The 26,155-nt window shown below is 47.3% G+C and overlaps 1 protein-coding gene across 3 annotated transcripts; it reads right to left on the bottom strand.

The window, feature by feature from the left end:
* Window positions 1–12: 12 nt before the first annotated feature.
* On the bottom strand, window positions 13–9,471 carry ZNF692 (zinc finger protein 692). 3 transcript variants are annotated; one of them, XM_029217333.1, is made up of 12 exons: window positions 9,201–9,219; window positions 8,504–8,691; window positions 8,190–8,221; window positions 7,583–7,846; window positions 6,994–7,042; window positions 6,776–6,901; window positions 6,212–6,433; window positions 6,047–6,124; window positions 5,871–5,949; window positions 4,298–4,412; window positions 1,535–1,634; window positions 13–1,392 (listed from the first exon to the last, which is right to left on the bottom strand). In XM_029217333.1, the coding sequence occupies exons 2-12, from the start codon at window positions 8,677–8,679 to the stop codon at window positions 1,095–1,097; spliced, it is 1,539 nt and encodes a 512-aa protein (XP_029073166.1). In that variant the 5' UTR covers window positions 8,680–8,691; window positions 9,201–9,219; the 3' UTR covers window positions 13–1,094. The 3 variants fall into 3 exon arrangements, with proteins under 3 accessions (XP_029073166.1, XP_029073164.1, XP_029073165.1); XM_029217331.1 differs by lacking the exon at window positions 9,201–9,219 and adding an exon at window positions 9,377–9,471 and having other exon boundaries at window positions 916–1,392; XM_029217332.1 differs by lacking the exons at window positions 13–1,392; window positions 1,535–1,634; window positions 9,201–9,219 and adding exons at window positions 1,641–4,106; window positions 9,377–9,471.
* Window positions 9,472–26,155: the final 16,684 nt, after the last annotated feature.

The following is a 26,155-nucleotide window of genomic DNA, read 5'->3' as shown; positions in this document are numbered from 1 at the left end:
CTTCTGAGAGATGGGAAATTTGCAGAGAGGTAGTGGGAAAGCTCACTTCACTGAAAGATATCTCCACGCCAGAAGCACCCAGAGAAGTGCTTTACACCATGTAAAGGTGGGCAGGAGCTCTCAGCGTGGCTGCCCACCTGTCCCATGGGACAGACCTGTTGGTGTACAGATCAAGGTGCCTCTCAGGACAGTGTTCTCCAGGTGGGGGACATCAACCCTGGGACCTGAGTCAAGACCACATGGGTCCACAAAGCTGGGCACTGCCAAGTGCAGTAAGAACACTATACACAAATTAAGCTTGCAGCCATGAGGAAACTGAGCTCCACAGAGGCCACAGTGCAGGGATGAAAATTCCCTGTAATTGGCCAGCGATTTTTTTGCTTGCAGGTGGTGAAATAAAGAATTATTTGAGTTCCAGATGCCAAGAGCTTCCTTTGTCAAACCTGAGGCTGCTGTATTTGCAGACTTCAGGAGTCACCCAAGAGACAGGCCCTTTCAAAATTCCAAGGTCTCTGGTCCCTTCCCAAGCTAGCTCAGCAATCTTGCACATATAGCCCCCTCATTTTTGCACTGGAAGGCAAGACTCTTTAGGGGCCCCTATACATTTGGTTCTCTTGGTTAGTGGAGAGTACAAATGTGGCCCAGGAACACATACCTCTAATCCTACTCCAGCCCAACCCTCTGGAATTACCTAGCGCCTTGCTTGAATGCAAGAGTGGAAGGAGTGCCAAAGCAAATTGGGAAAGAAAGCTGGGTCTTCAGGGTGGGTGCAGGTGGGGGTCTGCAGAGAGAAGAATAAGGCCTGCACTTAGGGTGCACTCAGGCACATTCCAGGAGAGCCTGCTTCCAAAGGAATCAAGATTCCTGTACCTCAGGTGCCAAAACACTCGCTCTGCTGCTCTGCTCACACACGTCCATGTAAAATACTGGGTTTATTCTGTCCTTTAGGAAGACTAAAGTAGCCTGGCTCCCCTAGAGCACAGTCTTGCCCCTGCCCTGCACTCCCCATCACCCTAGTCCCCAGGGACCAGTCATCTGGCCCTTCTTGCTCCTTTCCAGTCCCTGGCTCCCCAAATTCTGGAGAGTGCTCACTGCTAAGGGAGCAGTGTGGGAGCCTGAGGAGCCAGAGAGGGCCCGGATCCCTCGTCGGTCCCCAGGGATGCAGGGGCAGAGATGCTGGAACAGGACTCCAATGGACCAGCTAACTCTTGTGGGGCCAGGAGCAAGGCGGGGTGGCTTTTGCTGCGGTGAGCTGTGACACTGTCTGGCTTCTCGAAGCGCTTGCCGCAGAACTCACAGGGGAATCGCAAGGCAGCCACCGTCTCTGCATGCTTGCGCCGATGCCAATTCAGGGACGCCTTCTGGCGGCAGGTGAACCCGCAGATCTCACACCTGAGCCAGGGACAGCAGGGGGAAGAAACGGGCCTCAGTCCATCTTGACTTCCCCAGGGGTTCCTCCTCGTCCCAACTGCCCAGATGTTCTGCCAGCGCCTCCCCATTTCCCCCCACCCCGGGCTCTCTTCCCCACACTCACTGCAGGGGTTTCTCTCCAGTGTGGATGCGCCGGTGGATGACCAAGTTGCTGCTGGTGCGGAAAGACCGGGCGCAGAACTCACAAATGTAGTCTCGGGTATCTGTGGGCACATGGGGGACAGCCCAGCATCCATCCCCAAGCTGAGGCCCTTCCTTGGTCCACCCCCACTGTCCCCCAAAGGAGTACTGTCCCTTTTCACCCTGCATATCTCACTCCTCCCACCACCCCCCAACAGTGCCGTGTGACCTGTCAGACGCCCTGTGGGTGTCAAGAGCCAATCCCCTCTCCTTTCTCCCTGAACCTGACCCCCTGCCAGCTCTAACAGCACCTGCCCATCGCCCATCTCCAGCAGTTCTCACAGGCCTGCTGTGGTTTTTCTTCTACACCTCCTGCAGCAGAGGAGGTAGCCTTGCTTTTCATGGCATCCTGTAGACCTCTGTACCACTGCTGCTCTGTAGACCCTGCCATCAGACCACACACACACCCCTACAGCCTTCATCCCCATCACGCTCCTGCACTCCACACAGCTCTGGCTCCAGGCCCTCTCCTCAGCCATCACCACTGCTGTCAGTGTGTTTTCTACATGTCCAGCACTGTTCCCTGACCTTCACTGACCTGGCCGCCCCCCACAACCCTTCTCAGCCACCATTCCCAGGTCATGCCCCATCACTGCACCACCTTGAAATCACAATTTCAGACGTCCCAGTTCCAGCCAGGACCCCCTACCTTGTCCTGTTACAGTTATCCCACAGTTCCAGGCTGCCAGTCCAGCAGCCCACTGCCTTCCCACTGTCCCCCTCCCCTCTCTTTGCCCAGTTCATTTCCAGGGCATCTTTGTAGCCTTCCTCCACTCACACTACCAACTCACCTGTCCCTCTCTTCCTCAGCTGTGCCTGCTTGGTTAAAGCCCAACTCAGGATAAATACAACCCTTGGCCTGATCCAGGCCGGCACACGTACGCCAAGGGGGGCGGAAACACAACCTACAACACCCCACCCTCACCCCACTCTGAGCTCTACTTTCATACACAACTACAAGTGTCAAGCCTCACCCCCGCCGCACACACACAATGCCTCTGCATCTCCTTGGTCAGTTCACTCTCCCACTTTCTAGAGTTCAGAAGGGCATTTTCCACACGACCTCCTCTTTCTACCAACCTCACTCAGCAGTGACCTCGTTTTATAAGTCACCAAGAAGAGAGGAGCCAGGAGAGAAAGCCCACATCCTCCCCCGACCTAATCCACCAGCCAACTTGCTTCTGTGCCCGTATCTGTGAACAGTCCCTGCTTCCCTGTGGCTGCCCTCCAACTGTGCTCAGATACACCCCTCCTCAACGACTCAGGGTTGCTCAACCCACCCTGGCATCAGCAAGCCTTTCCTCTCTGTGGGATCATTCCCATCTCTGTGCTCAGGCTCACAGCCCTCCAACTTACACCTATTTCTCTGCTTGTCTTCACAGTAGAACTCCAAAGAGTTGTCCATACTTGCTGTCTACACCTCCTTAGCTCGTCTCTGCTCTGAACCCAGTCCATTCTGGCTGTCATCTCCCTTGTCACATGCCAGTTTGTCATCTGGTCAAGGATGGCTTCCCAGCGCCCTGCCTGGTGGCCTGTGCGCATCATCTCACTCAGCTCTGCAGCACCGGCACATCTCACCCCTCCCTCCTCCCTGGAGCACTTTCTCCACTTGGCTCCTCAGATACCGCTCTCTTCACCTGCCTCAGCAGCACCTCTGTAGCTGCCCTTCCTACCTGCCCTGCTCAGACCTCTTCTCTACCTATGTTCACTCTCCCCCTGTAGGAACACTCCACCCATGGCTCTAAACACCACCCATATGCTCATGATGAACACTTTTTTCTTGCCCAACATCTCCCCTGAACACCAGATTCACATTTTCTGGGATACCTAAGTAGCATGTCCCCCCAAAAATGTCATGTCCCTTTCCTGAGGCCTGCTTCTCCCTCATTTTCAGGAAGTCACATCACCTTCTGCCCAGTTGGCTCAGGCTGGAACCCTCCAAGTCACCCCTGACTCCACAGTCCTACCCATGGACAATCTGTTCTTCCCACAGTAGCCCTGGCTCCATCTTCACTCTCTTGTCAGTCTCCAGCCACTTCTCATCAACTCGACTGTCTAGGTCACTATCACTGTGCACTGCACATTCCTGCTATCCCCTATTCTCCACATGGCAGCCACAATGCTCCTTTTAAAATCAGTTCTGTCCCTCCCTCCACCGCACTGGTGCCCATCACACTTGGCCAAGAGCCAAGCCAACCGATGGTGGTCTTGCAGGCCCCTACCACCTATCTGACCTCTTTTCCTTCCTTTCTAATCTCCTGGCCTCCTCTCCATTCCTGGAACATGCCCGCAGATGCCAGTCTAGGGTCCTCTCATGTGCCGCCTCTCATGTGGATGTGGCGAAGCCTCCATTCCTCCCTTCACTTAGGTCTTTGCTCAAAGCACCTTTCACAGCTCTTCGTAGCCCTTCACTAGAGTGGACATCTTAGGTGAGTACTGCCTGCTTTATTCACTGCTGTATCCCAGCACCCAGAACAGTTTCAAGCAGGGAGGATCTAAACACACAGAGAGTGCAGGATGAGTGTGTGAGCGAGAGTTATCCCAGAGCAGTGTGACAAGACCTGCAGATAGGAGGTGATTGGCCTCATGGGGGAGGTGAAGGGACTCACAGAGGGAGGGGAAGGGACCCACAGAGGGAGGGGAAGGGACCCACAGGGGGAGGTGAGGAGGCATTTCCACCACTCACCACTGTGCAGCTTCACATGCTCCTTCAGGTGTTTCTTAAAGTTGAAGGACTTCCCACAGGCCGGCTCTGGGCAGGAGAAGGACTTCTGGTGGATGTGCTGGTACTTCTTGTGGTGCTAGGGAAGCACATGGTTTCCTCAGGGCAACCACCAGAGCTGACCCAGCAGGCAGGCTCTTCTGCCCTCTCCCACAACAGTTCTCCTTGTCACCGCCAGCTCATATCATCCTGGCCAGTCCTCACCTATACATGAGCACCCCAATCCCATCCCTTCCTGACCCCAAACTCTGCCCTCACCCTATCCTGCCCTCGACTTCCATTATCTCACCTCTTTGTCACAACCTCACCTTGCAATGCCCAGGTCCCTGAAAAAAGTGCACTTCTGGTGACACTCTTGGTTCCCTAACTATGGATTTGCCATCTGCCAGGGATGGGAACACATATTTTGGTGGGTATGATTATTCTCCTTGATATCAATATCAATGTACAACAATATCACTCAGATGGCCTACTTTTTATTAAGAGCTCACCATGGGATTATATCATTTTCTCCTAAATCTGCTTTGGAAGCACACACACACACACACACACACACACACTCCTTCTCAACCTGGAACACTTTTAAGGATAGTGTATTCTTCAACCTTAACTCCCCAAGTATTTCTGGGAAATATTTCTCTTTTTATCTGGTCTAATTTCACATCCTGGCTCACTAAGTTGCATGCGCTTTCCCTTTCTCCATAATCCTATTTTCCCATAATTAAACTGCTGCTGGGGGCTACTTCAGTCTGCTCCATTAATAGACTCAAGTATGTCTGACCAGCCCTGCTGAATGTTCTTCTCAGAAGCCCAGAGCTTCACCACCACTTGGGGACCTTCCCCCTCTCCCAAATCCCATCCACCCAGGCTTCACCATCCCTCGGGTCTGGGTCCTCTCCCAGCCTCAGAACCCTGTGAGAGCTCTGGCTGAGTGTGGGGTGGGACTCTTCTCTCTCTGTGCCTCAAACCTCTCCTGCAGTGAGGCTGGGGACAGGTCTGTCCCCTAATCCTCCTGGAGTGAGGACCACCCACATGAGACAGCAGGGCGAGGCAGCCCGACGGAGTGAGGAACCCAGCACCATGACACACTAGCTGAGAAGCCTTGGGCAATGCTTAACATTTCTGTTTTCCTTGGTTCCCTCATCTGCAAAGCAGGAGTAGTACCAGCACCCACTTCACAGGAATGCCGAGAAGATCAAAAGACTTGACGCATATCAAGTGCTTAGAACAGTCGCTAGCACCCCAAAAGCCTGAGGGATGCCACCATCATCTCCACGTGGTCATCACAGGGCCTGTGTAACAAGCAGTAGTGGGCAGCAGCTGTGCACCTGAGGCTTGGTTTTCTGCCTTATCTATGAGTCATCTGGATTAGTGATTATTAACTATAGGCAAGCTCTGCACATCCATCCCAACTCTTCTCTCCCTGGCTCTGAATTCCCCCCACACCCTAGGCTTCTTTGCCTCAGCTTCTCCTTCAGCCCTTCTCCTCCATCCATGAGGCTACACAGAACCCAACCTGTACCCCTCACATCCTCACATTCAAATACTGCCGGTTTGAGAAGATCCTTCCGCAGCCAGGGAAGTCACAGGGCAGCAGCTCTCTTTTGGCAGCTTTTCTGGGGGAGCAGAATAGGAAGCATGAGGACTCGTGCAGGCTCTCCTCCACCTCGCTCCGCTCCCTTCCCTGCCCAGAGCCACTTCCCCCAGTCCTACCTAATTCTCTTGGGGCCGATCTGAGCAGTGTCCTCATCCCATGCCGAGGCCAGAGCAGACTGAGCCTGACTCCCAGGGCTACGGGCAGCAAAGAGGGAGCAGAGGGCCTCGAGGGAGGGCCATGTCCCAGGATGCCCCTGCCCTCTGTCTCAGCCATGAGGTTACCTGGCCAGGGGCTCAGTCTGCTGGTCTGCTTGAGGGGTCCCACTGAGCTCTGGCTGTACCCTGACTTCCACAGGCAGAGGAGCTCCAGAACCCCATGAGGATGCTGATGAGGATGGCGAAGCAAGAGGAGTTGGGACAGCTGCAGGGACCGGGGGTACCTCCCCATCCTTAAGTGCATGGGTGACAGGGGAAGGGGGTGGTCTGGGAGCATCTGGCTCACTGCTGAAAGGAGAATGAAGAAGAGGAAGGCATTATCTCCCTGGATTCTCAGCCAGCCCCAGCCCAACCCCAACCCCTAAATTGCAAAGATCCCAAACTCAGAACAACCCTACCCCTACCACAGGCTCCCTGTTCATACCTACTTTCAGCTTTCATTTTCCCCCAGAGCCTAACTTCCTTTCCACCCAATCCAAAGCCTCTAGTTCTTTCTGCCTTTTCCAAAGCCTACCCTGCCCTCTCCACCAACAAGCCCCTCCCTCAAGTCTGCAAATCTCTGGGTTCCCCAGCCAGTCACCCCCTCCCTCCTCCTGCTCTGCTCAGCATCCTCCCTCAGCCCCAACTTGCTCATCTGGGGAGGAGCTGTAGGTCCATGGGCTGGCATCACTGAGCATCTCCTCTTCAGCCTCATCTTCCTCTTCGCCGTCTTCTTCTCCTAGGGATGGGAAGGCCTCTGGCGGGGGTCCCACCTCTCTGCAGGTCCAAGGAAGGCAAGCATGAGGTCATGCTCCCTCACTCCCATTGTCCACCCAGGTCTGTCTTGTCCCCCCCAACCCCAAACTCACCTGGGCAACCTGGCCTCCTCAGTCCTCTCATCATGCTTAGATTCCAAACCTGTTGGCATAGGTAGGGTCAAAGGGGAAGGAACTCTGTACTGGAGGGATGAGGACGGTGGAGTTCTAAGGTCTGTAGTGGTAGGAAGACTCTTAGGAAGGAGGAAGAGGGGGCAGAGGCTACTGGAGTGGGAGGGGCTGTTTTATTTTAGAGATGGTACATTCACATGGTTCAAAAAAAGGGGGGTTTTTTTTGAACCACGTGAAAAGTCTCCTTTCCAATACTATACCCCAGCCACCTCATTCCTCCTACAGGTAACCTGGTTTCCTACATGCCCTTCTAGAAATATTCTATACATTCATAAGTACATACAAACATTTTCCTTTCTCCTCTTATTTTTCCACCAACGGTAATATACCATACATCCAATTCTGTATTTTGCTTTTCATACCTAAAAGTATATTTGAGGATGTATTTCCTTGTCACCATAGAGTTTTTCCACGGAGAAAGGATCATTTTTAAAGAATGGGGTTCTGAGCTACAGGGACAAGAACACTTTTCCCTCCTTTTTCTCCATAACTCTTCTTTCCCCCAGCCTACCTGCGGGCTCCGGCCCACTCCTGGCTTCTGGGCACCAGCTTCTCTGGCCAGTACTTGCAAGGGGGACCGGATTGGGCTCCTCTGGAGATGTGGGGCCTGAAGAGGGGCCCCAGGAGAAGGTGTGGCCGGCTGAGCACTCCCACACAAGCCCCCCATCTCGGCCCCCAGGTCCCCGCAGCCCAGGCACCAGGCTGCACTCTCGACTGTGAGTATGAGACAGGAGCACCAGATACTGCAGACCCTTGGGGGCCACAGGCTCAGGACCTAGAGCAGTGAAGGCAACAGTCAGGGTGAGCTGGGAGGTCCTCTCCTCTCATCCTGGAGATCCACACTCAGACAGCCCTGTACCCCCACCACCTGGGCAACCCTGGTCCCTAATCCAGTTTACCATTCTTCAGAGCCCAAACCCCAGGGTTCTGAGATATTGCTCCCTTCTCCACAGGCTGCCTCCTTGGGCTCCCCAACTCCCCCATCTCTTCCCAAACACACTCAAGGCTCCCTCTTATCCAATCCCCTTAGGGAGGGTGTTTCTGGGTCACACAACTCCTTGTTGCCCCTATTCTCTCTCTGGCTCCTAATCCTCTACCCCTAGCCATTCCCTACCCACCTGCACAAAGCACGCAGCCTGAAGAAGTGTACCTGCCAGGGGGACAAGAGGCAGGTCAGGTGGGGGCCCATGTGGCCAACTGCCCTCAGCTCTGGGCATTCACACACTTACGGGGTCCCCTATTCTCCGGGACCAAGAGGTGGGGGGAGACCCTGGGAGGCCACAAATCACACTGGCCTTACTGCTGAAGTGAGAAATCTGCCAGTGGGAAGGAGCAGCAGGCCAGCACTTGATGTGGGGGAAAGGGGGCGGGTAGGGTGCTGGGTGTTGCAGCCTGGGTGCCCTCCGCCAGAACCCTTGACCCGGCCCCTAACCGGTCCAACAGGAACTTGGCCAGCTGCGAGTGCAGGGAGAAGCCCAGCTGCTCCTTGAGGAGGCACCACTGTTCCATGTGGCCGCCCAGGCGGATGCGGCACTTGCTGCGGCGCGCGTCCAGCTGCCGCCGCTTCTCTCGCCGCCTGCGGGACGCGTCCGCAGGGGAGGCAGCCATGAGTACCAGGGCCTGCGGGGTCGGGGAGACACGCGTGTGGGCCGACCTGATCCGAGGCCAGAGGCCCCGGCTCCACCCGCCGCTGGGGCCTCAGTTTCCTCAACGGTGAATTGGGGCAGAACTAAACCACTGCAATAGCATTCGCTGCCACTGGGTCCAAACCACCTCTGCTTCCATTACAGGGCGTGTAAATGAGCGCTACGGGGTGGGTATCTTGGGGGTGGGAGGCAGGGGTACTGCATCAAAGTCAGAATGGCCTGATCCTGGGCCCACTGACGTGAAGAACTGGAGGTATGGGTAAGGAAATTTCGACTAGGAAGGGGCAGAGGGTAAGGTAACAGTTTCATCTTCAAAAGGGCATGGGTCTTTACTGGTTGATGAGGGAAGGAGAGGTCGTGTGCATTGGGAGAGCTCCTCATAGTTGGGTCGTTGTGGGTGGAGCCGGGACAGGAGGGCGGGAAAGGGGGGGGGTCTGGAAGGCGCCCCCCACTCTGTCTCGGGCCGCCCCGCTGAACACTCACACTGCGTCGGATGGGCCAATTCCTAAGGCAGCTCCCAGGCCGCCCAGAGCTCCCGCCGCGGCCCACTCCCACCCCGGCCTTACCTGAGCGCCCCCACCCGCCCTCATCCCGACTGCGCCTGCGCCTCCCCAGCGTCGCGCGCAGGCCCGGATAGCGGCGAGAGGACAGGGGCCCACCTAGCGCGCGCCGCCTCCGTTTCTCTTTTAAGAGGAACCCGTCCCCCTTCGCGTCGGTGGCTCCAGCTTGGAACTGGGGCCGGGGCTTGCCGGGGAGGAGAGAGTCGGAGGCTGGCTGCGCGCGCCTGCGCACTAACCGCCCACCGCAACGCCTGCTGGGAGCCTTGGTTCCCACACGAAGAGTTCAGGTTCGTTGCTGAGGCCTGCGAGGGCTGTGGACGGGTCGCTTCCGCGGCAACCGCCTGTGCTTGGTGACCAAAGGCATGGGGAAATGGAATAAGTAGGGCGAAGCCCTCCTCCCGTGCGCCGACCCCAGCCCCTTCAACCTGCCCAGGGACGTGGCTTCTGCAGTTGTTCCTACTTTGTACTTCACCTTCGTTTACCCCCCTTAATTGCCACCAAGAAGCAAACACGTGCTGCAGAATCAGACACCTTTTTTTTTTTTTCTTTTTTTTTTTTGTGGTACGCGGGCCTCCCACCGCTGCGGCCCCTCCCGTTGCGGAGCACAGGCTCCGGACGCTCAGGAGCGGCACGTGGGGCCCTCCCGGACCGGGGAACGAACCCGCGTCCTCTGCATCGGCAGGCGGACGCTCAACCACTGCGCCACCAGGGAAGCCCCAGAATCAGACACCTTTAAAACCAATTAGAGCCCTCTCCAGACCCCCAAGGCAACCACCACCTATGGCCCATTCCCTCTGTTCCCCGTCAAAAGTCATCCGAAAAGTTGCCTAGACTTGCAGCGGACTATTCCGCACTTCATTCCCTCTTCAGTTGACTTCGCGTAGAGCTTTTCTCTCCACCGAGCCACTGGAATGGCGCTTGTCAAGGCCACTTGGGGTAGCCACCTTGCTAAAGGCAGCTGTCAGTTCTCTGCCTCTCTACCCCTAGAGCAACATCTGACAATGTAGATATTTCCCTCCATGCAACGCCCCAACCTCCACTACAGGTTGGCTTCTGTCACTTCACACACTCCTGGGTTTCCTCCCTCCTCATCGGCTCCTCTTTTCCTTTGCTGGATCTTTATCCACTGTCTGGGCAAAACAGATTGAGTGTCCTCTGGTTTGGGCTTTGTCCCTGGACCAAGTCCTCTCTCTTCTGGACCAAGTCTTCTCTTTTCTTCCTTCTTGTTTGATGTATTTGGCCCCATGGCTTTAAATACAGTACACTGATGACTCCCAGTTTATATTTCCAGCCTAGCCTTCTTTCAGCTCCAGACTCATATCTAACTGCCCACTTTACACTGATAATTGAGTTAAGAACTAGAACAGTGCCTGGCACATAGAGAGCAGTGACAAAAGCTAGTTGATATTTTCTCAAACATGAGTGTGGCTAACACATAACCCTTAACAATCCTTGCCCCTCTCCTATCTCAGTAAATGTTGCCATCATCCACCCACTTGTTCAGAACAAAAACCTGGGAATGATCCTTGACTCTTCTTCTGTAATACCAACACCATATATTGATACATCAGCTAGTCCTGCTGATACTATCTGTAAAAATATGTCTTGAATCCAATCAATTCTGGCCCTCTCCACTGCTAAAACCTTACTCCAAGTCACCTGTATTAGTTTTCTGTGGTTGCTGTAACATCACCACAAATTTGGTGGCTAAAAACAGCAGACATTTTTTCACTCATAGTTATGGAGGCCAGAAGTTCGTATCAAGCTGTCATCTGGGTCATATTTCCGGTAAAGGTTCTAGGGGAAAATCCTTTCCTTGCCTCTTGTAGCTTCTAATGATGACCTGGCATTATCAGGCCTGTGGCCACATCACTCCAATCTCTGTCTCCCTGGTCACATTGCTACCTCCTCTTTTGTCTGTATCAAATCACCCTCTGCTTCTCTTTTATAGGGACATTTGTGAAGGTATTTGGACCGACCTAGATAATCCAAATAATCTCTCCAACTCAATAACCTAAAATAATCACACCTGCAAAGTGTTTGCCAGATTGATCTGCTTCTTTCCACGCTCACCCTCACAAAGCAGGAAGGAGCAAATCTCCTGCTTAAAACCTTTCATGTTTACCAGTACAATCCAAAACCCTTATTATGGCCTCAAGGCCTGTGTGGTCTGGCCCTTGGCTGCTTCTCGGCCACCCCACCATTCCTCACTTTGTCCACTCTGTCCTACTATTCCCACTTTTTTGCTATTTCTCAAATGTACCAAGCATGCTGGAGGGAGTTCCTTCTCTCCGGAGCATCCACTCCCCAGCTCTTCATGGGGTTGTTTCCTTCTTACGTAAATCTCAGCTCCAAGATCACCTACTCAGATCCTTTTTGTCATTCTCTGCCCCACTGTGTCCTCTTCCTTCTCCATCATAGCACTCATAGTTCTCTGAAATCAGTTTAGGAACTTATTTGCTAGTGTGTTTGTTGTTCGTATATTATGATTGTCGGCTATCCCAAGCTTCTCCTCTGTGGTCTAAACAGCCCAAATGACATGCTGTCCAATCATAAGCTACCCTTTAGGATGAAGCCACTATGTCCTGCCGATATCATACTCTTGAATTGTGGTACCAATGACTCAACATGATATTTGTCTGCCCAGTATAAGTTTGGAAGAAAGATCACCCACCTTATTCCAGATACTTTACTAATTAATGAAGATCCTTCATTAATCAAAAGAACAGGACTCCACAGGGAACAAACAGAAAAAAAGACTTTATTCTTTCCCTTCATGGTCCCTTACTAGACATCTGCAAAATCCTAATTTCTCTGTCCCATGGATGAAATCACAAGCGGGTTCCATAATTCTTGGTTACTCTTAGATAATAAAAAGTCCTTTATTGATTTGAGACCCAAGAACACTCTTGGTTCTGTCAGTCTGATACTGTTCAAAATAATAAAGCTCTAAACTCCTTAATCCTCCAGTAACCCTCTCCAAAGGAATCCTCTTTTTTTCTCTCAGCCTCTCTTCAATTTCTTACATCATTGAAGTAAGGGATGAGCCAAGCCTCATCCTTTGTAATAAATCCTGAAGAGAAGCACTAACTTCTTTGGCATGGAGGGGAAGGGGGGATTCTCTATATTTGTCCTCTGCCTTTAGTGATACCTTAGCCCAATCTGAGACTTTAAGAGTTCCATTTTATCACCCCATTGCAAAGGTTAAGATTAAGTTTGAGCTTTTTGTAGCTTTAGCCCTGTTGAGTTACACAGAGTTTACAGTCTCTTGAAACTGCCAATTTTTTTTTTTCACGGGAAGTTCTTAAGTCTCCCTATGAAGGACTTGTGAGCTAGGCGACAGGATCCATGTGGGGGCATTACATTTATCCTCATGACATTTATTTTTCCTGGACTCCAGATGGCACCCTAGCTTCCTCCTTATCCCCTGCCTTGGGAAAAGCCATATCTAATAATACTGCTGTATCCTCTTAGTTCTCAGTATCTTCTCTCTAAATAGAAAAACCACCTTCCACTCCCCTGGTCCAAGAAGAGCCAAACTGCTACAGCGTTGTAACAAACCGGTGATCCGAAATCCTGAGAAGGCTCATTTGAAGTGGAGAAGGAGCACTCCACAGGCAGTTTATGCCCCAAATTTCATGAGACCCACAGACAGGATTAGACCTTTTCAGGCCCCAAGTCTATGCGCGAGTCCTTCCTCCCACCCTTTGTCTCCCCCTCATCCAATCAACGTCCGGCATCTGTTTTCTCCAGCCAATTAGCATCTCGAGGAGCCCTGTCCCGTTTGTCTTCGCCCCCTGACCATCAGTGGGCGGTGCCTGCGCTCTGAGGACAATCACACCCGAGCATGGCCCGCCACTGCCCTCCTTGACGCCATGTGGGCGGGGCGGGACTGTAGATAAGAGTCGCGGGCCGCTTCTGCTCTTGGCAGGATAGCTCGCCCGCCCTGAGTCTGGAGACCGAAGTCCCAGCCCGGGAGGGCGGAGGACATGAAGGAGAAGGAGGCCGGCTCCCGGGAGAGTCGCCGTCGGGAATGTTGCAGCAGCAGGGGTGCTTTCGGCCGCTGCGGCAGGGGGCGCGGCGGAGCACAGGACGCCGGTCGCAGGGAGACATTGTGTTCCAGGTGCTGAAGCAGCAGCTGTCCAGCGACGCCGTGGTCGTGCTGCACGTGGTGGAACGGGGCCTCTTCAACCAGATAGCGCGCGAGGTGACCCGGCTCAGGCGGGAGGGCGCGGACCTACGAGACGAGCGTCGGGCCACCGGGACTGCTGAGATCCGTGCCGCCCTCCGGTCGCTCTTGTCCGCGAGAGCTGCGTTTCGTGCCCGCACGTCCTCCTTCCTGGCGTGTGGCCGGAGGGTGTTCCGCGCGCTGCCCGCTCTAGTCCGGAGGAGCGGGCTCCGCCTGGGGTCTCCCTGGGACAGGCCCTGCTGCCGAATGCTTGCGGAAAATCGCAGATTTACAGATACAACTAGGTTATCATCCAGGCTGTAGCAGAGATACGTGCACCTGGGCCTTTGGTGTGTTGGGGAAGAAACGAAGGTGTTTGCAGAGTAAATACCCAGAAAAGGAAGAAACATTTAAAATCAGGCAGGGATGTCAATGGGCTCAGGTAAAGGTCCAAGCAAACGTGGGAGGTTAGAATCCAGGCACCTGGACCACTCCTTATGCCTCACCCCCTGGTGAAGATGGAAATAAAGGGAAATCTGATTTGCTCTCAGTAGAACCTGGCTTCTTATGTGCTGCTTTGTGGGGTGTATGTGATGGGTGAGGAAAGCTCAGACAAAGATAGGGTTCCTCCAGTAGAGGAAGTGTCCTGTCTCCTCCCCTCCATCCCTAGTTCAGTATTTCTCCTCTTAGTCATCTTCATCCCCTGTACCAGGTCTTTGCACTGTTGTGCTTGTGTATTCAAATGTAGATGAGAGGTGAAGAAGCCAGAAGGGCAAGTAGAGAGTGCTGACAAAACACTAGCCACCCAAACCAAGCTTACTAGGGGAAGAGGAGCCTGAAATGAGGACTGGAGGGTAAGGAAGAGTCCTTCCCATTCCCACACAGGCCCCCTACATTTTTCTCCTATTTCCTGGCAAGCTAGGACTCCCCACCTAGAACTCCCTGCTGCTTTCCTCTCATCCTGCTCCACTTCCTGGGTTTATTCCTTCCCTTTCATTTCTGTTCTCTCTTATTCCTGTTTTATTCTCTCCATTTACTGTCATTTCTTCTGTTTTACTTCTGACTACCCCTTTTTCCTCCTTTCTGGCCCTCAATGCATATTCTTGCCTCCCTTTTCTTTCTATCTTCTCCCCTTTTCCTTGCCTGTCTTTCATCTATTTTTCTCTGTACCTAGAAAGTTTTACATTTGGGCCAAAAATGGATCCAACCAATCCTCTACTGCCATCTCCCAGCATCAGGCTTCTAATACAGAAGAATTTGTGAGTTACCAGCATTCTGAAGTCCTTTCTTCTAGTTCTGTTCTTGTTGCATTCCCCTCCTGGTCTGTTCAGTCCACTCACCAGGCCATATGTGGATGGTTCCCAAATGAACCATCTCTCCTTGCTTCCACCCTCCCCACACCAGGACCTGGTGAGTCTTGCCCTCCACAGACTGTCCATTCAACTGGTGAGAAATGAAGCCATTTCCACCAGTGAGAACTGGGAAACATGGTTGGAATTCCCTCATTGTCAATCTTCAGTTTACTTTCTCCAGGAGTATCTAAAACAGCTGTGGCTAAACTTCCCGTTGGGAGCCCTGAGCAGAGACTGCAGTCTGCTGGATTAGACTGTTGGTCTTCATGCCTCATTAGCCTTGACACCCTTTAGGTTTTCTCTGAAATTCATGCAGAGGCTAACCACACCATCCCTCTTCTCCTAGCCCAAAACCCTAATGAAAATGCTCTACCTTGAGAGCTAAATAGACAGGACTTGATCAGAAAGCAACTCTTAAGAATCCTAGAAGCCTGCTATAGCTGTGTGTAAAAATGCTCCCCATCAGTGTCCTTCCCATAGCCCTGTTTATCTAGAAGGCCTGGAAAAGGAGGAAAGGAGGTAACCTGCTAACAGCCCCAGCAGTAAAATAAGGTGAGAAGCATGTTTAGTAGGTGAGGACATGTGTTGGGAAAAACTTTTGTTGTAAGGCCTGCTTCTGATTATGCCAACCCTCTCCCTGGGTTGTAAAGACACCCAATATGATGCCTAAAACAAAATGCTTACCCCTCAGCCCTCTCCACCAAGAAAACCCAAGTCTGGCTATTGCATCTGTTGAGATGACTATTTCGAGTTTATTAAATGAAGTCTTGATATTCTGAAGGCAGTAATTTCAGACTAGAAAGCAAAACTGAGCTCTTGGTGGACATTGGGAAAAGGAGATGGGATCTGAAAGTTGCTTGGTAGCAAGAAGTGGATGGTGTTCAAGGGGAATACAAGAAAATTGTTGGAGACAAGTGAGGTGGTTCACATCTCCACTGAGACTTGAAAATAAGTCTGTATTTTCTTGGAGCACTTTAAGGTCATGACAACAGAATGAACAATGATATGGGGGTGGTCATGGGGAATGGCTTGCAGGAAACATTTTCTCCCTTACCATGTGCACCACTGTAGTCCAACACGGAGAGAGGAGGAGAGTTGGCAGAGCACTGTGGGAGGCTTTTTAGAAGCTTTGTAACCGGAGCATCTAGACCTACTGAGTCACCTACTCCCTGCCAGCACCATATATTGGAGCCTAGGAGACAGCAGATGTGATGCTGGTAAGTCCTCCAGGATCTCCAAAGCCATTACTAGCCGAGGGTCTGGGCCTTGCTCATCTACTAAAGCTCAGTTTATCTTGAAGGAATCTTGTCTTGGGGTTGGGCAGGACAGGGGAAAGGGAATGTCAAAGGAGATCAGAGGAACAACTGGGAAGCTTGGGGGAAGGACCCTGAGGCACTAAGGAGACAAAGTTCCAAGAGCAGGAAGAAAAGACTCCTCTAAATCAGATGACCCTGACTCTTCATTATTGTTCCATCCTCCACCCCATAACTCCTACCCTGCCCTAGCCTGGCACTACCTCCTCCTCAGCCTGCCCCCAATTCTTGCTCTGCCAATCATCTCCACTTCACCCAGCTCCCTACAGCAAGGTAAGAAGACACCTTAAGTCCCAGGGCATTGTTATCTTGTACATGTGCATCTACTTCCAGGAGGTGAAACAGCAAAAAGGCAGCCGAGTGGAGTTAGAACCAGAGTCAGGGGCATTGCCTGTAAAGAGTTTAAATACAAAAACAAATAAGTCAGTGCTTTTTAATTACCATCATACCCTATCAATCATAAACAATGTTAGTGATAAAACACTTCGCCCAGGTAAAATCTCCTAGTGGTCTAAATTCTAAACAACGGTAGAATTACAGTTCAGTTAGTCTATCTCAAGATCCTTATGCTTCAAGTAGCACATTCTTATTTGTCCTTTAATAAACATTATATTCTACATGGAAGTTAATTTGGAGAACTCCCATTACTGGGTTGGCCCACTCGGCTACACATGCTCACTTCCAAAGTAACTTCCTAACAGTTTGGTTTGGAAGCATTTGAGCTCACTTTGGGCACATATAGCATCTCCATGGTTTAAGGTACCACATATACCTGTATTTAAATAGTGGATTCAAAATAAACCATAGCACAGTGGTTGTAAAGATGGAGATTCAGCTTGAGTTAAACAATTCTGTCATTCTACATAGCCACTTGCCTGGAAGCTAAAGTGGCGAAACAGTGTAAACTACAAAGTGTAATATGTTTGGTGAGCACAGATTTTAGTTTATGCATGAAATATTTTATGGAATTTGAACATTTTTTAAAATTGATAAAGCCAGAATAAATGAATCTGGAAAAGAAAATATCACATCAGTAGTAGAATTTAGCCAAATAGCTTTAAAGCTTTCCTCAGTCCTGCCCAGCAGTCCTAAAAGCTGCATCTTCTTGCTACATGGCAACATTTCAGTTCCTCTCAAAAGGTATTCTAGGTATTTCAAGTATCTTGCTCTAACACCACCTCTCTTTCTAGTCTACTCCTTCTGGTCCACTCCTTTTTTTTTTTTTCTTTTTACATCTTTATTGGAGTATAATTGCTTTACACTGGTGTGTTAGTTTCTGCTGTATAACAAAGTGAATCAGCTATACATATACATACATCCCCATATCTCTTCTGTCTTGCGGCTCCCTCCCACCCACCCTATCGCAACCCTCTATGTGGACACAAAGTACCGAGCTCATCTCCCTGTGCTATGTGGCTGCTTCCCACTAGCTACTTTACATTTGGTAGTGTATATATGTCCATGCCACTCTCTCACTTTGTCCCAGCTTACCCTTCCCCCTCCCGGTGTCCTCAAGTCCATTCTCTATGTCTCAGTCTTTATTCCTGTCCTGCCCCTAGGTTCTTTTTATGGCTGAGTAATATTCCATTGTATATATGTGCCACATCTTCTTTATCCATTCATCTGTCGATGGACACTTAGGTTGCTTCCATGTCCTGGCTATTGTAAATAGTGCTGCAATGAACATTTTGGTACGTGACTCTTTTTGAATTATGGTTTTCTCATGGTATATGCCCAGTAGTGGGATTGCTGGGTCATATGGTAGTTCCATTTTTTTGTTTTTTGAAGAACCTCCATACTGTTCTCCATAGCGACTGTATCAATTTACATTCCCACCAACAGTGCAAGAGGGTTCCCTTTTCTCCACACCCTCTCCAGCATTTATTGTTTGTAGATTTTTTGATGATGGCCATTCTGACAGGTGTGAGGTGATACCTCATTGTAGTTTTGATTTGCATTTCTCTAATGATTAGTGATGTTGTAGCATCCTTTCATGTGTTTGTTGGCAATCTGTATATCTTCTTTGGAGAAATGTCTATTTAGGTCTTCTACCCATTTTTGGATTGACTTATTTGTTTTTCTGATATTGAGCTGCATGAGCTGCTTGTAAATTTTGGAGATTAATCCTTTGTCAGTTGCTTCGTTTGCAAATATTTTCTCCCATTCTGAGGGTTGTCTTTTCGCCTTGTTTATGGTTTCCTTTGCTGTGCAAAAGCTTCTAAGTTTCATTAGGTCCCATTCGTTTATTTTTGTTTTTATTTCCATTTCTCTAGGAGGTGGGTCAAAAAAGATCTTGCAGTGATTTATGTCATGGAGTGTTCTACCTATGTTTTCCCCTAAGAGTTTTATAGTGTCTGGCCTTACATTTAGGTCTTTAATCCATTTTGAGTTTATTTTTGTATATGGTGTTAGGGAGTGTTCTAATTTCACTCTTTTACATAGAGCTGTCCAGTTTGCCCAGCACCACTTATTGAAGAAGCTATCTTTTCTCCATTATATATTCTGGCCTCCTTTATCAAAGATAAGGAGACAATATATGCGTGGGTTTATCTCTGGGCTTTCTATCCTGTTCCATTTATCTATATTTCTGTTTTTATGCCAGTACCATACTGTCTTGCTTACTGTAGGTTTAGTATAGTCTGAAGTCCAGGAGCCTGATTCCTCCAGCTCCATTTTTCTTTTTCAAGATTGCTATGGATCTTCGGGGTCTTTTGAGTTTCCATACAAATTGTGAAATTTTTTGATCTATTTCTGTGAAAAATTCCACTGGTAGTTTGACAGGGATTGCATTGAATCTGTAGATTGCTTTGGGTAGTATAGTCATTTTCACAATGTTGATTCTTCCCATCCAAGAACATGGTATATCTCTCCATCTGTTTGTATCATCCTTAATTTCTTTCATCAGTGTCTTATAGTTTTCTGCATACAGGTCTTTTGTCTCCTTAGGTAGGTTTATTCCTAAGTATTTTATTCTTTTTGTTGCAGTGGTAAATGGGAGTGTTTCCTTAATTTCTCTTTCAGATTTTTTACCATCAGTGTGTAGGAATGCAAGACATTTCTGTGCATTAATTTTGTATCCTGCTACTCTACCGAATTCATTGATTAGCTCTAGTAGTTTTATAGTAGCATCTTTAGGATTCTCTATGTATAGTATCATGTCATCTGCAAACAGTGACAGCTTTACTTCTTCTTTTCCGATTTGGATTCCTTTTATTTCTTTTTCTTCTCTGATTGCTGTGGCTAAAACTTCCAAAACTATGTTGAATAATAGTGGTGAGAGTGGGCAACCTTGTCTTGTTCCTGATCTTAGTGGAAATGGTTTCAGTTTTTCACCATTGAGAACGATGTTGGCTGTGGGTTTGTCATATGTGGCCTTTATTATGTTGAGGTAAGTTCCCTGTATGCCTACTTTCTGGAGGGTTTTTATCATAAATGGGTGTTGAATTTTGTTGAAAGCTTTTTCTGCATCTATTGAGATGATCATATGGTTTTCTCTTCAGTTTGTTAATATGGTGTATCACATTGATTGATTTGCGTATATTGAAGAATCCTTGCGTTCCTGGGATAAACCCCACTTGATCATGATGTATGATCCTTTTAATGTGCTGTTGGATTCTGTTTGCTAGTATTTTGTTGAGGATTTTTGCATCTATATTCATCAGTGATATTGGCCTGTAGTTTTCTTTTTTTGTGACATCTGGTTTTGGTATCAGGATGATGGTGGCCTCGTAGAATGATTTTGGGAGTGTTCTTCCCTTTGCTATGTTTTGATAGAGTTTGAGAAGGATAGGTGTTAGCTCTTCTCTAAATGTTTGATAGTGTTTGCCTGTGAAGCCATCTGGTCCTGGGCTTTTGCTTGTTGGAAGATTTTTAATCACAGTTTCAATTTCAGTGCTTGTGGTTGGTCTGTTCATATTTTCTCTTTCTGCCTGGTTCTGTCTCAGAAGGTTGTGCTTTTCTAAGACTTTGTCCATTTCTTCCAGGTTTTCCATTTTATTGGCATATAGTTGCTTGTAGTAATCTCTCATGATCCTTTGTATTTCTGCAGTGTCCGTTGTTACTTCTCTTTTTTCATTTCTAATTCTGTTGATTTGAGTCTTCTCCCTTTTTTTCTTGATGAGTCTGGCTAATGGTTTATCAATGTTGTTTATCTTCTCAAAGAACCAGCTTTTAGTTTTATTGATCTTTGCTATCGTTTCCTTCATTTCTTTTTCATTTATTTCTGATCTGAACTTTTTGATTTCTTTCCTTCTGCTAACTTTGGGGTTTTTTGTTCTTCTTTCTCTAATTACTTTAGGTGTAAGTTTAGATTGTTTATTTGAGATGTTTCTTGTTGCTTGAGGTAGGATTGTATTGCTATAAACTTCCCTCTCAGAACTGCTTTTGCTGTGTCCCATAACTTTTCGGTTATCGTGTTTTCATTGTCATTTGTTTCTAGGTATTTTTTGATTTCCTCTTTGATTTCTTTAGTGATCTCTTGATTATTTAGTAGTGTATTTTTTAGCCTCTATGTGTTTGTATTTTTTACAGATTATTTCCTGAAATTGATATCTAGTCTCATAGTGTTGTGGTAGGAAAAGATACTTGATATGATTTCAATTTTCTTAAATTTACCAATGCTTGATTAGTGACCCAAGATATGACCTATCCTGGAGAATGTCCCATGAGCACTTGAGAAGAAAGTGTAATCTGATGTTTTTGGATGGAATGTCTTATAAATATCAATTAAGTCCATCTTGTTTAATGTATCATTCAAAGCTTGTGTTTCTGTATTTATTTTCACTTTGGATTATCTGTCCATTGGTGAAAGTGGGGTGTTAAAGTCCCCTACTATAATTGTGTTACTGTCAATTTCCCCTTTTATGGCTCTTAGCATTTGCCTTATGCAAGTGCTCCTATGTTGGGTGCATAAATGTTTACAATTGTTATATCTTCTTCTTGGTTTGATCCCTTGATCGTTATGTAGTGTCCTTCTTTGTCTCTTTTAATAGTCTTTATTTTAAAGTCTATTTAGTATCATATGAGAATTGCTACTCCAGCTTTCTTTTGATTTCCATTTGCATGGAATGTCTTTTTCCATCCCCTCACTTTCAGTCTGTATGTGTCCCTAGGTCTGAAGTGGGTCTCTTGTAGACAGCATATGTACAGGTCTTGTTTGTGTGTCCATTCAGCCAGTCTATGTCTTTTGCTTGGAGCCTTTAATATATTTACATTTAAAATAGTTATTGATATGTATGTTCCTATTACCATTTTCTTAATTGTTTTGCATTTGTTATTGTAAGTCTTTTCCTTCTCTTGTGTTTCCTGTCTAGAGAAGTTCCTTTAACCTTTGTTGTAGAGCTGGTTTGGTGCTGCTGAATTTTCTTAGCTTTTGCTTCTCTGTAAAGGTTTTAGTTTTGAATCTGAATGATATCCTTGCTGGGTAGAGTAATCTTGGTTGTAGGTTTTTCCTTTTCATCACTTTAAATATGTCCTGCCATTCCCTTCTGGCTTGCAGAGTTTCTGCTGAACGATCAGCTGTTAACCTTATGAAGATTCCCTTTTGTGTAAATTGTTGCTTTTCCCTTGCTGCTTTTAATATTTTTTCTTGTTATTTAATTTTTGATAGTTTGATTAATATGTGTCTTGGCGTGTTTCTCCGTGGATTTATCCTGTATGGGACTCTCTGCGCTTCCTGGACTTGATTGACTGTTTCCTTACCCATATTAGGGAAATTTTCAACTATAATCTCTTCAAGTATTTTCTCAGTCCCTTTTTTTTTCTCTTCTTCTTCTTGGACCCCTATAATTCGAATGCTGATGTGTTTAATGTTGTCCCAGAGGTCTGTGAGACTGTCCTCAATTCTTTTTATTCTTTTTTCTTTATTTTGCTCTGCGGTAGTTATTTCCATTGTTTTATCTTCCAGGTCACTCATTCATTCTTCTCCCTCAGTTATTCTGCTATTGATTCCTTATAGAGAATTTTTAATTTCATTTATTGTGTTGTTCATCATTGTTTGTTTGCTCTTTAGTTCTTCTAGGTCCTTGTTAAACATTTCTTGTATTTTCTCCATTCTATTTCCAAGATTTTGGATCATCTTTACTATCATTACTCTGAATTCTTTTTCAGGTAGACTGCCTATTTCCTCTTCATTTGTCTGGTCTGGTGGGTTTTTACCTTGCTTCTTCATCTGCTGTTTTCTTTCTGTCTTCTCATTTTGCTTAACTTACTGTGTTTGGGATCTCTGTTTCGCAGGCTGCAGGTTTGTAGTCCCCGTTGTTTTTGGTGTCTGCCCCCAGTGGCTAAGGTTGGTTCACTGGGTTGTGTAGGCTTCCTGGTGGAGGGGACTGGTGCCTGAGTTCTGGTGGATGAGGCTGGATCTTGTCTTTCTGGTGGGCAGGACCATGTCCAGTGGTGTGTTTTGGGGTGTCTGTGAACTTATTTTGATTTTAGGCAGCCTCTCTGCTAATGTGTGGGGTTGTGTTCCTGTCTTGCTAGTTGTTTGGCATAGGGTGTCCGGCACTGTAGCTTGTTGGTCGTTGAGTGGAGCTGGGTCTTAGTGTTGAGATGGGGATCTCTGGGAGAGCTTTTGCTGTTTGATATTACATGGGGCCAGGAGGTCTCTGGTGGACCAATGTCCTGAACTTGGCTCTCCCACCTCAGAGGCTCAGGCCTGACACCTGGCCAGAGCACCAAGACCCTGTCAGCCACATGGCCATGGCTGGAGATGGGTGGGAGGCACGGGCTGCGGGCACTCGGGCTCCCCGGGGACGGGCACAGCCAGTGGCACAAGTTTGCAGGTCTGGCGGGCACATGCGTGGGCAGGTGGGCTGCGCTGGGCTGCTCTGGTCCACTCTTGACCCCACTGGAACTCCAGCCTTCCACCTTGTTACTGACCCACTCCACCTCTGTCCTCCCTCCCCTCTTAGCCCAGCTTCCAGTCCGGGTTCTACCATTGTAGTCACTCCCCTGGTGCTCACCCTTATGTCCTTGCCCCCTCTCCTTGTGTCTTAATCCCTTGGCAAGAAATCTTTGCTACTGTCCCTGTAACATTTATGTGGAAATCTGAGGCCAACACTTCCCTGGGCACAACAGCTTGCTGCTTCCCCACACCTCCATCCCAGTCATGTCCGTTTTTTCTATCACCAATTTTCTCCCAACTTGAGAGGTTCTTAACTTGGGATTCCAGTGGGTAGAATTCAGGGGGCCATGAATTTGGATGGCTAACAATTTACAACTTTATCTTCACTAAACTCTAGCTAAAATTGAGCATCTCTTTCCATTAACAATGGAGACAACAAACTACAGTAGTATTAGCAGGACCTACTGTCGCAAATAAAAATCATAGATATTTTCATACCATGTTACAGTTGTTGCAGATATTTCAGAATGTCATTTATATTTATCACTAACTCAAAATGCTACTATATCTCGTTATTTAATGTGTTAATAAATAAGCACACATATTACTATAGCACAAATTAATTTTAGTATTTTGATAACAATTTCAACATAATTAGTTTCCTTTGTAACTCTATGTATTTTGTCTTATGTATTTAAAAACATTGTGAGGGGGACTTCCCTGGTGGTGCAGTGATTAAGAATCCGCCTGCCAATGCAGGGGACACTGGTTGGATCCCTGGTCCGGGAAGATACCACATGTGGCGGAACAACTAAGCCCGTGTACCACAACTACTGAGCCTGCACTCTAGAGCCCATGAGCCACAACTACTGAGCCTGTGTGCTGCAACTACTGAAGCTTGTGTGCCTAGAGCCCGTGCTCTGCAACAAGAGAAGCCACCGCAATGAGAAGCCCACGCACTACAATGGAGAGTAGCCCCTTACTCGCCGCAACTAGAGAAAGCCCACGTGCAGCGATGAAGACCCAACGCAGCCAGAAAAATAAAATATAAAAACATTGTGAGGGAACTTCCTTGACATGATAAAGGGCATGTATGAAAACCCCACAGCTAACAGCATAGCCAATGGGGAAAGACTGAAAGCTTTCCCTCTAAGATCAGAAACAAGACAAAATGTCCACTTTCATCACAGTTATTCAATATTGTGCTAAGAAATTCTTGCCAAAGCAATTAGGCAAGACAAAGAAAGAGAAGGCATCAAAATTGTAAAGGAAGAAGTAAAACTTTCTGTCATCACAGATGACATGATCCTATATATTAAAAATCCCAATGAATACACACACACACACACACACACACACACACACTATTAGAACTAACAAGTTTAGTTTGGCAAAATTGTAGAGTACAAGATCAAAACACAAAATTCAGTTGTGTTTCTATACACCAGCAATTTCATTTACAATAGAAAATTCCATTTACAGTAGCCCCCAAAGAATAAAATACCTATGCATAAATTTAACCAGAAAGGTGAAAGACTTCTACATTGAAAACTAAAAAAACATTACTGAAATAAGTTAAAGACATAAATAAATGGAAATATACCCCATATTCATTGCCTGGAACACAATATTGTTAAGAGTCAAAACTACCCAAAGTGATGTAATCTGTAACAAAATTCCAATGGCTTTTTTTTTTTTCAGAAATGGAAAAGCCAATACTCAAATGCATCTATAATTACAAGGGCCCTCAAATAGCCTCAACAATCCTGAAGAAAAGAACAAAATTGGAGGACTCACACTTCCTGATTTCAAAACTTATTACAAAACTATAAAAAAATTATCAAGACAGTGTGGTACTAGAATAAAGATAGACATAGAGACCACTGGAATGGAATTGAGAGCCCAGAAATAAGCCCATATATCTAGGGTCAATGGATTTTGAATGATGAGGAAAGAATAGTCTCTTAAACAAATGGTGTTAAGACAGCTGGATATCCACATGCAGAGAATGAAGTTGGACCCCTACCTCATACCACACACAAAAATTAACTCAAAATAGATCAACAACATAAATATGAGATAAAATAATAAAACTATTAGGAAAAATAGGGATAAATCTTTATGACCTCCAATTTGGCAATGGATTCTTAGGGTACCAAAAGCATGAGCAACAAAAGAAAAATAGATAAATTACATGTAATCAAAATTAAAAAATTTTGTGCATCAAGGACATCATGAAGAATGAAAAGACACCCTACAGAATGGAAAAAAATATTTGCAAGTCGTATAGCTAATAAAGGTCTAGCATCCAGAATATACAAAGAACTCTTACAACTGAATAACAAAAAGACAAACAACCCAAGTTTTTAAATGGACAAAGAAATAGCCATTTCTCCAAAGAATACATACAAATGGCCAACAAACACATGAAAATATATTAGTCTTTAGGGAAATGCACAGTGAGGCACCACTTCATACCCAGGAGGGTGGCTATAATCAAAAAAAAAAAAAAAAGCAGCTGGGGAGGGAATAGGAGAAATTGGAATCCTCATACATGGCCAGTGGGAATGTAAATTGTTCAACAACTGTGGAAAATATATTCTAATGACCCAAAATAGAATTACCAATAACCCAGCAATTCTATTCCTAGGTATTTACCCAAAGAATTGAAAACAGGTACTTAAACACATGTACACATCAGTTTATAGGAGCACTATTCATAATAGCTAAAATTGCCCAAATGTCTATCAATGGACAAATTGTGATATATTCATACAATGAAATATTATTCAGCCACGAAAAGGAATGAAGTAATGATACATGCTACAATATGGATGCACACTTACTTGGTGTGTGAGCTAAGTGAAAGAAGCCCTGCACAAAAGATTGTATATAATATGATTCCATTTATATGAAATGTCCAGAATAGGTATATTCACAGAGATATTAAGCAGATTGGTGGTTGCCAGGGGCTAGAGGAAGGGAGGAACGGGGAGTGCTGGGGACTGAATTGTGCCACCCCAAATTTACATGTTGAAGCCCTACTCCCCAATGTGATGGTATTTTAAGATGGGGACTTTGGGAGCTAATTAGGTTAAGACAAGTTCATGAGGGTGGGGCCCTCAGAACCATGAGAACATAAATTTTTATTAAGCCATCCAGTCTATGGTATCTTATTACAGGAGCCCAAGCTGACTAAGACAG

Source organism: Monodon monoceros, unplaced genomic scaffold (genome assembly GCF_005190385.1).
Source record: "Monodon monoceros isolate NGI ecotype Baffin Bay Population unplaced genomic scaffold, NGI_Narwhal_1 Super_Scaffold_12, whole genome shotgun sequence".
Taxonomy (NCBI): domain Eukaryota; kingdom Metazoa; phylum Chordata; class Mammalia; order Artiodactyla; family Monodontidae; genus Monodon; species Monodon monoceros.
Note: the sequence above shows the minus strand (reverse complement) of the source record. Positions and strands in the feature narration are given on the sequence as shown.

Bases quoted from the DNA above. Each gene is read 5' to 3' on its own strand.
- ZNF692 (XM_029217331.1), bottom strand. From the start codon at position 8,679: ATGGCTGCCTCCCCTGCGGACGCGTCCCGCAGGCGGCGAGAGAAGCGG. The intron at 7,043-7,582 runs GTAGGCTGGGGG...CTATGCCAACAG, and splicing joins GAGTGGGCCGGAGCCCGCAG to GTTTGGAATCTAAGCATGAT. The intron at 1,393-1,534 runs GTGAGTGTGGGG...TCCCTGGCTCAG, and splicing joins ACTGGAGAGAAACCCCTGCA to GTGTGAGATCTGCGGGTTCA.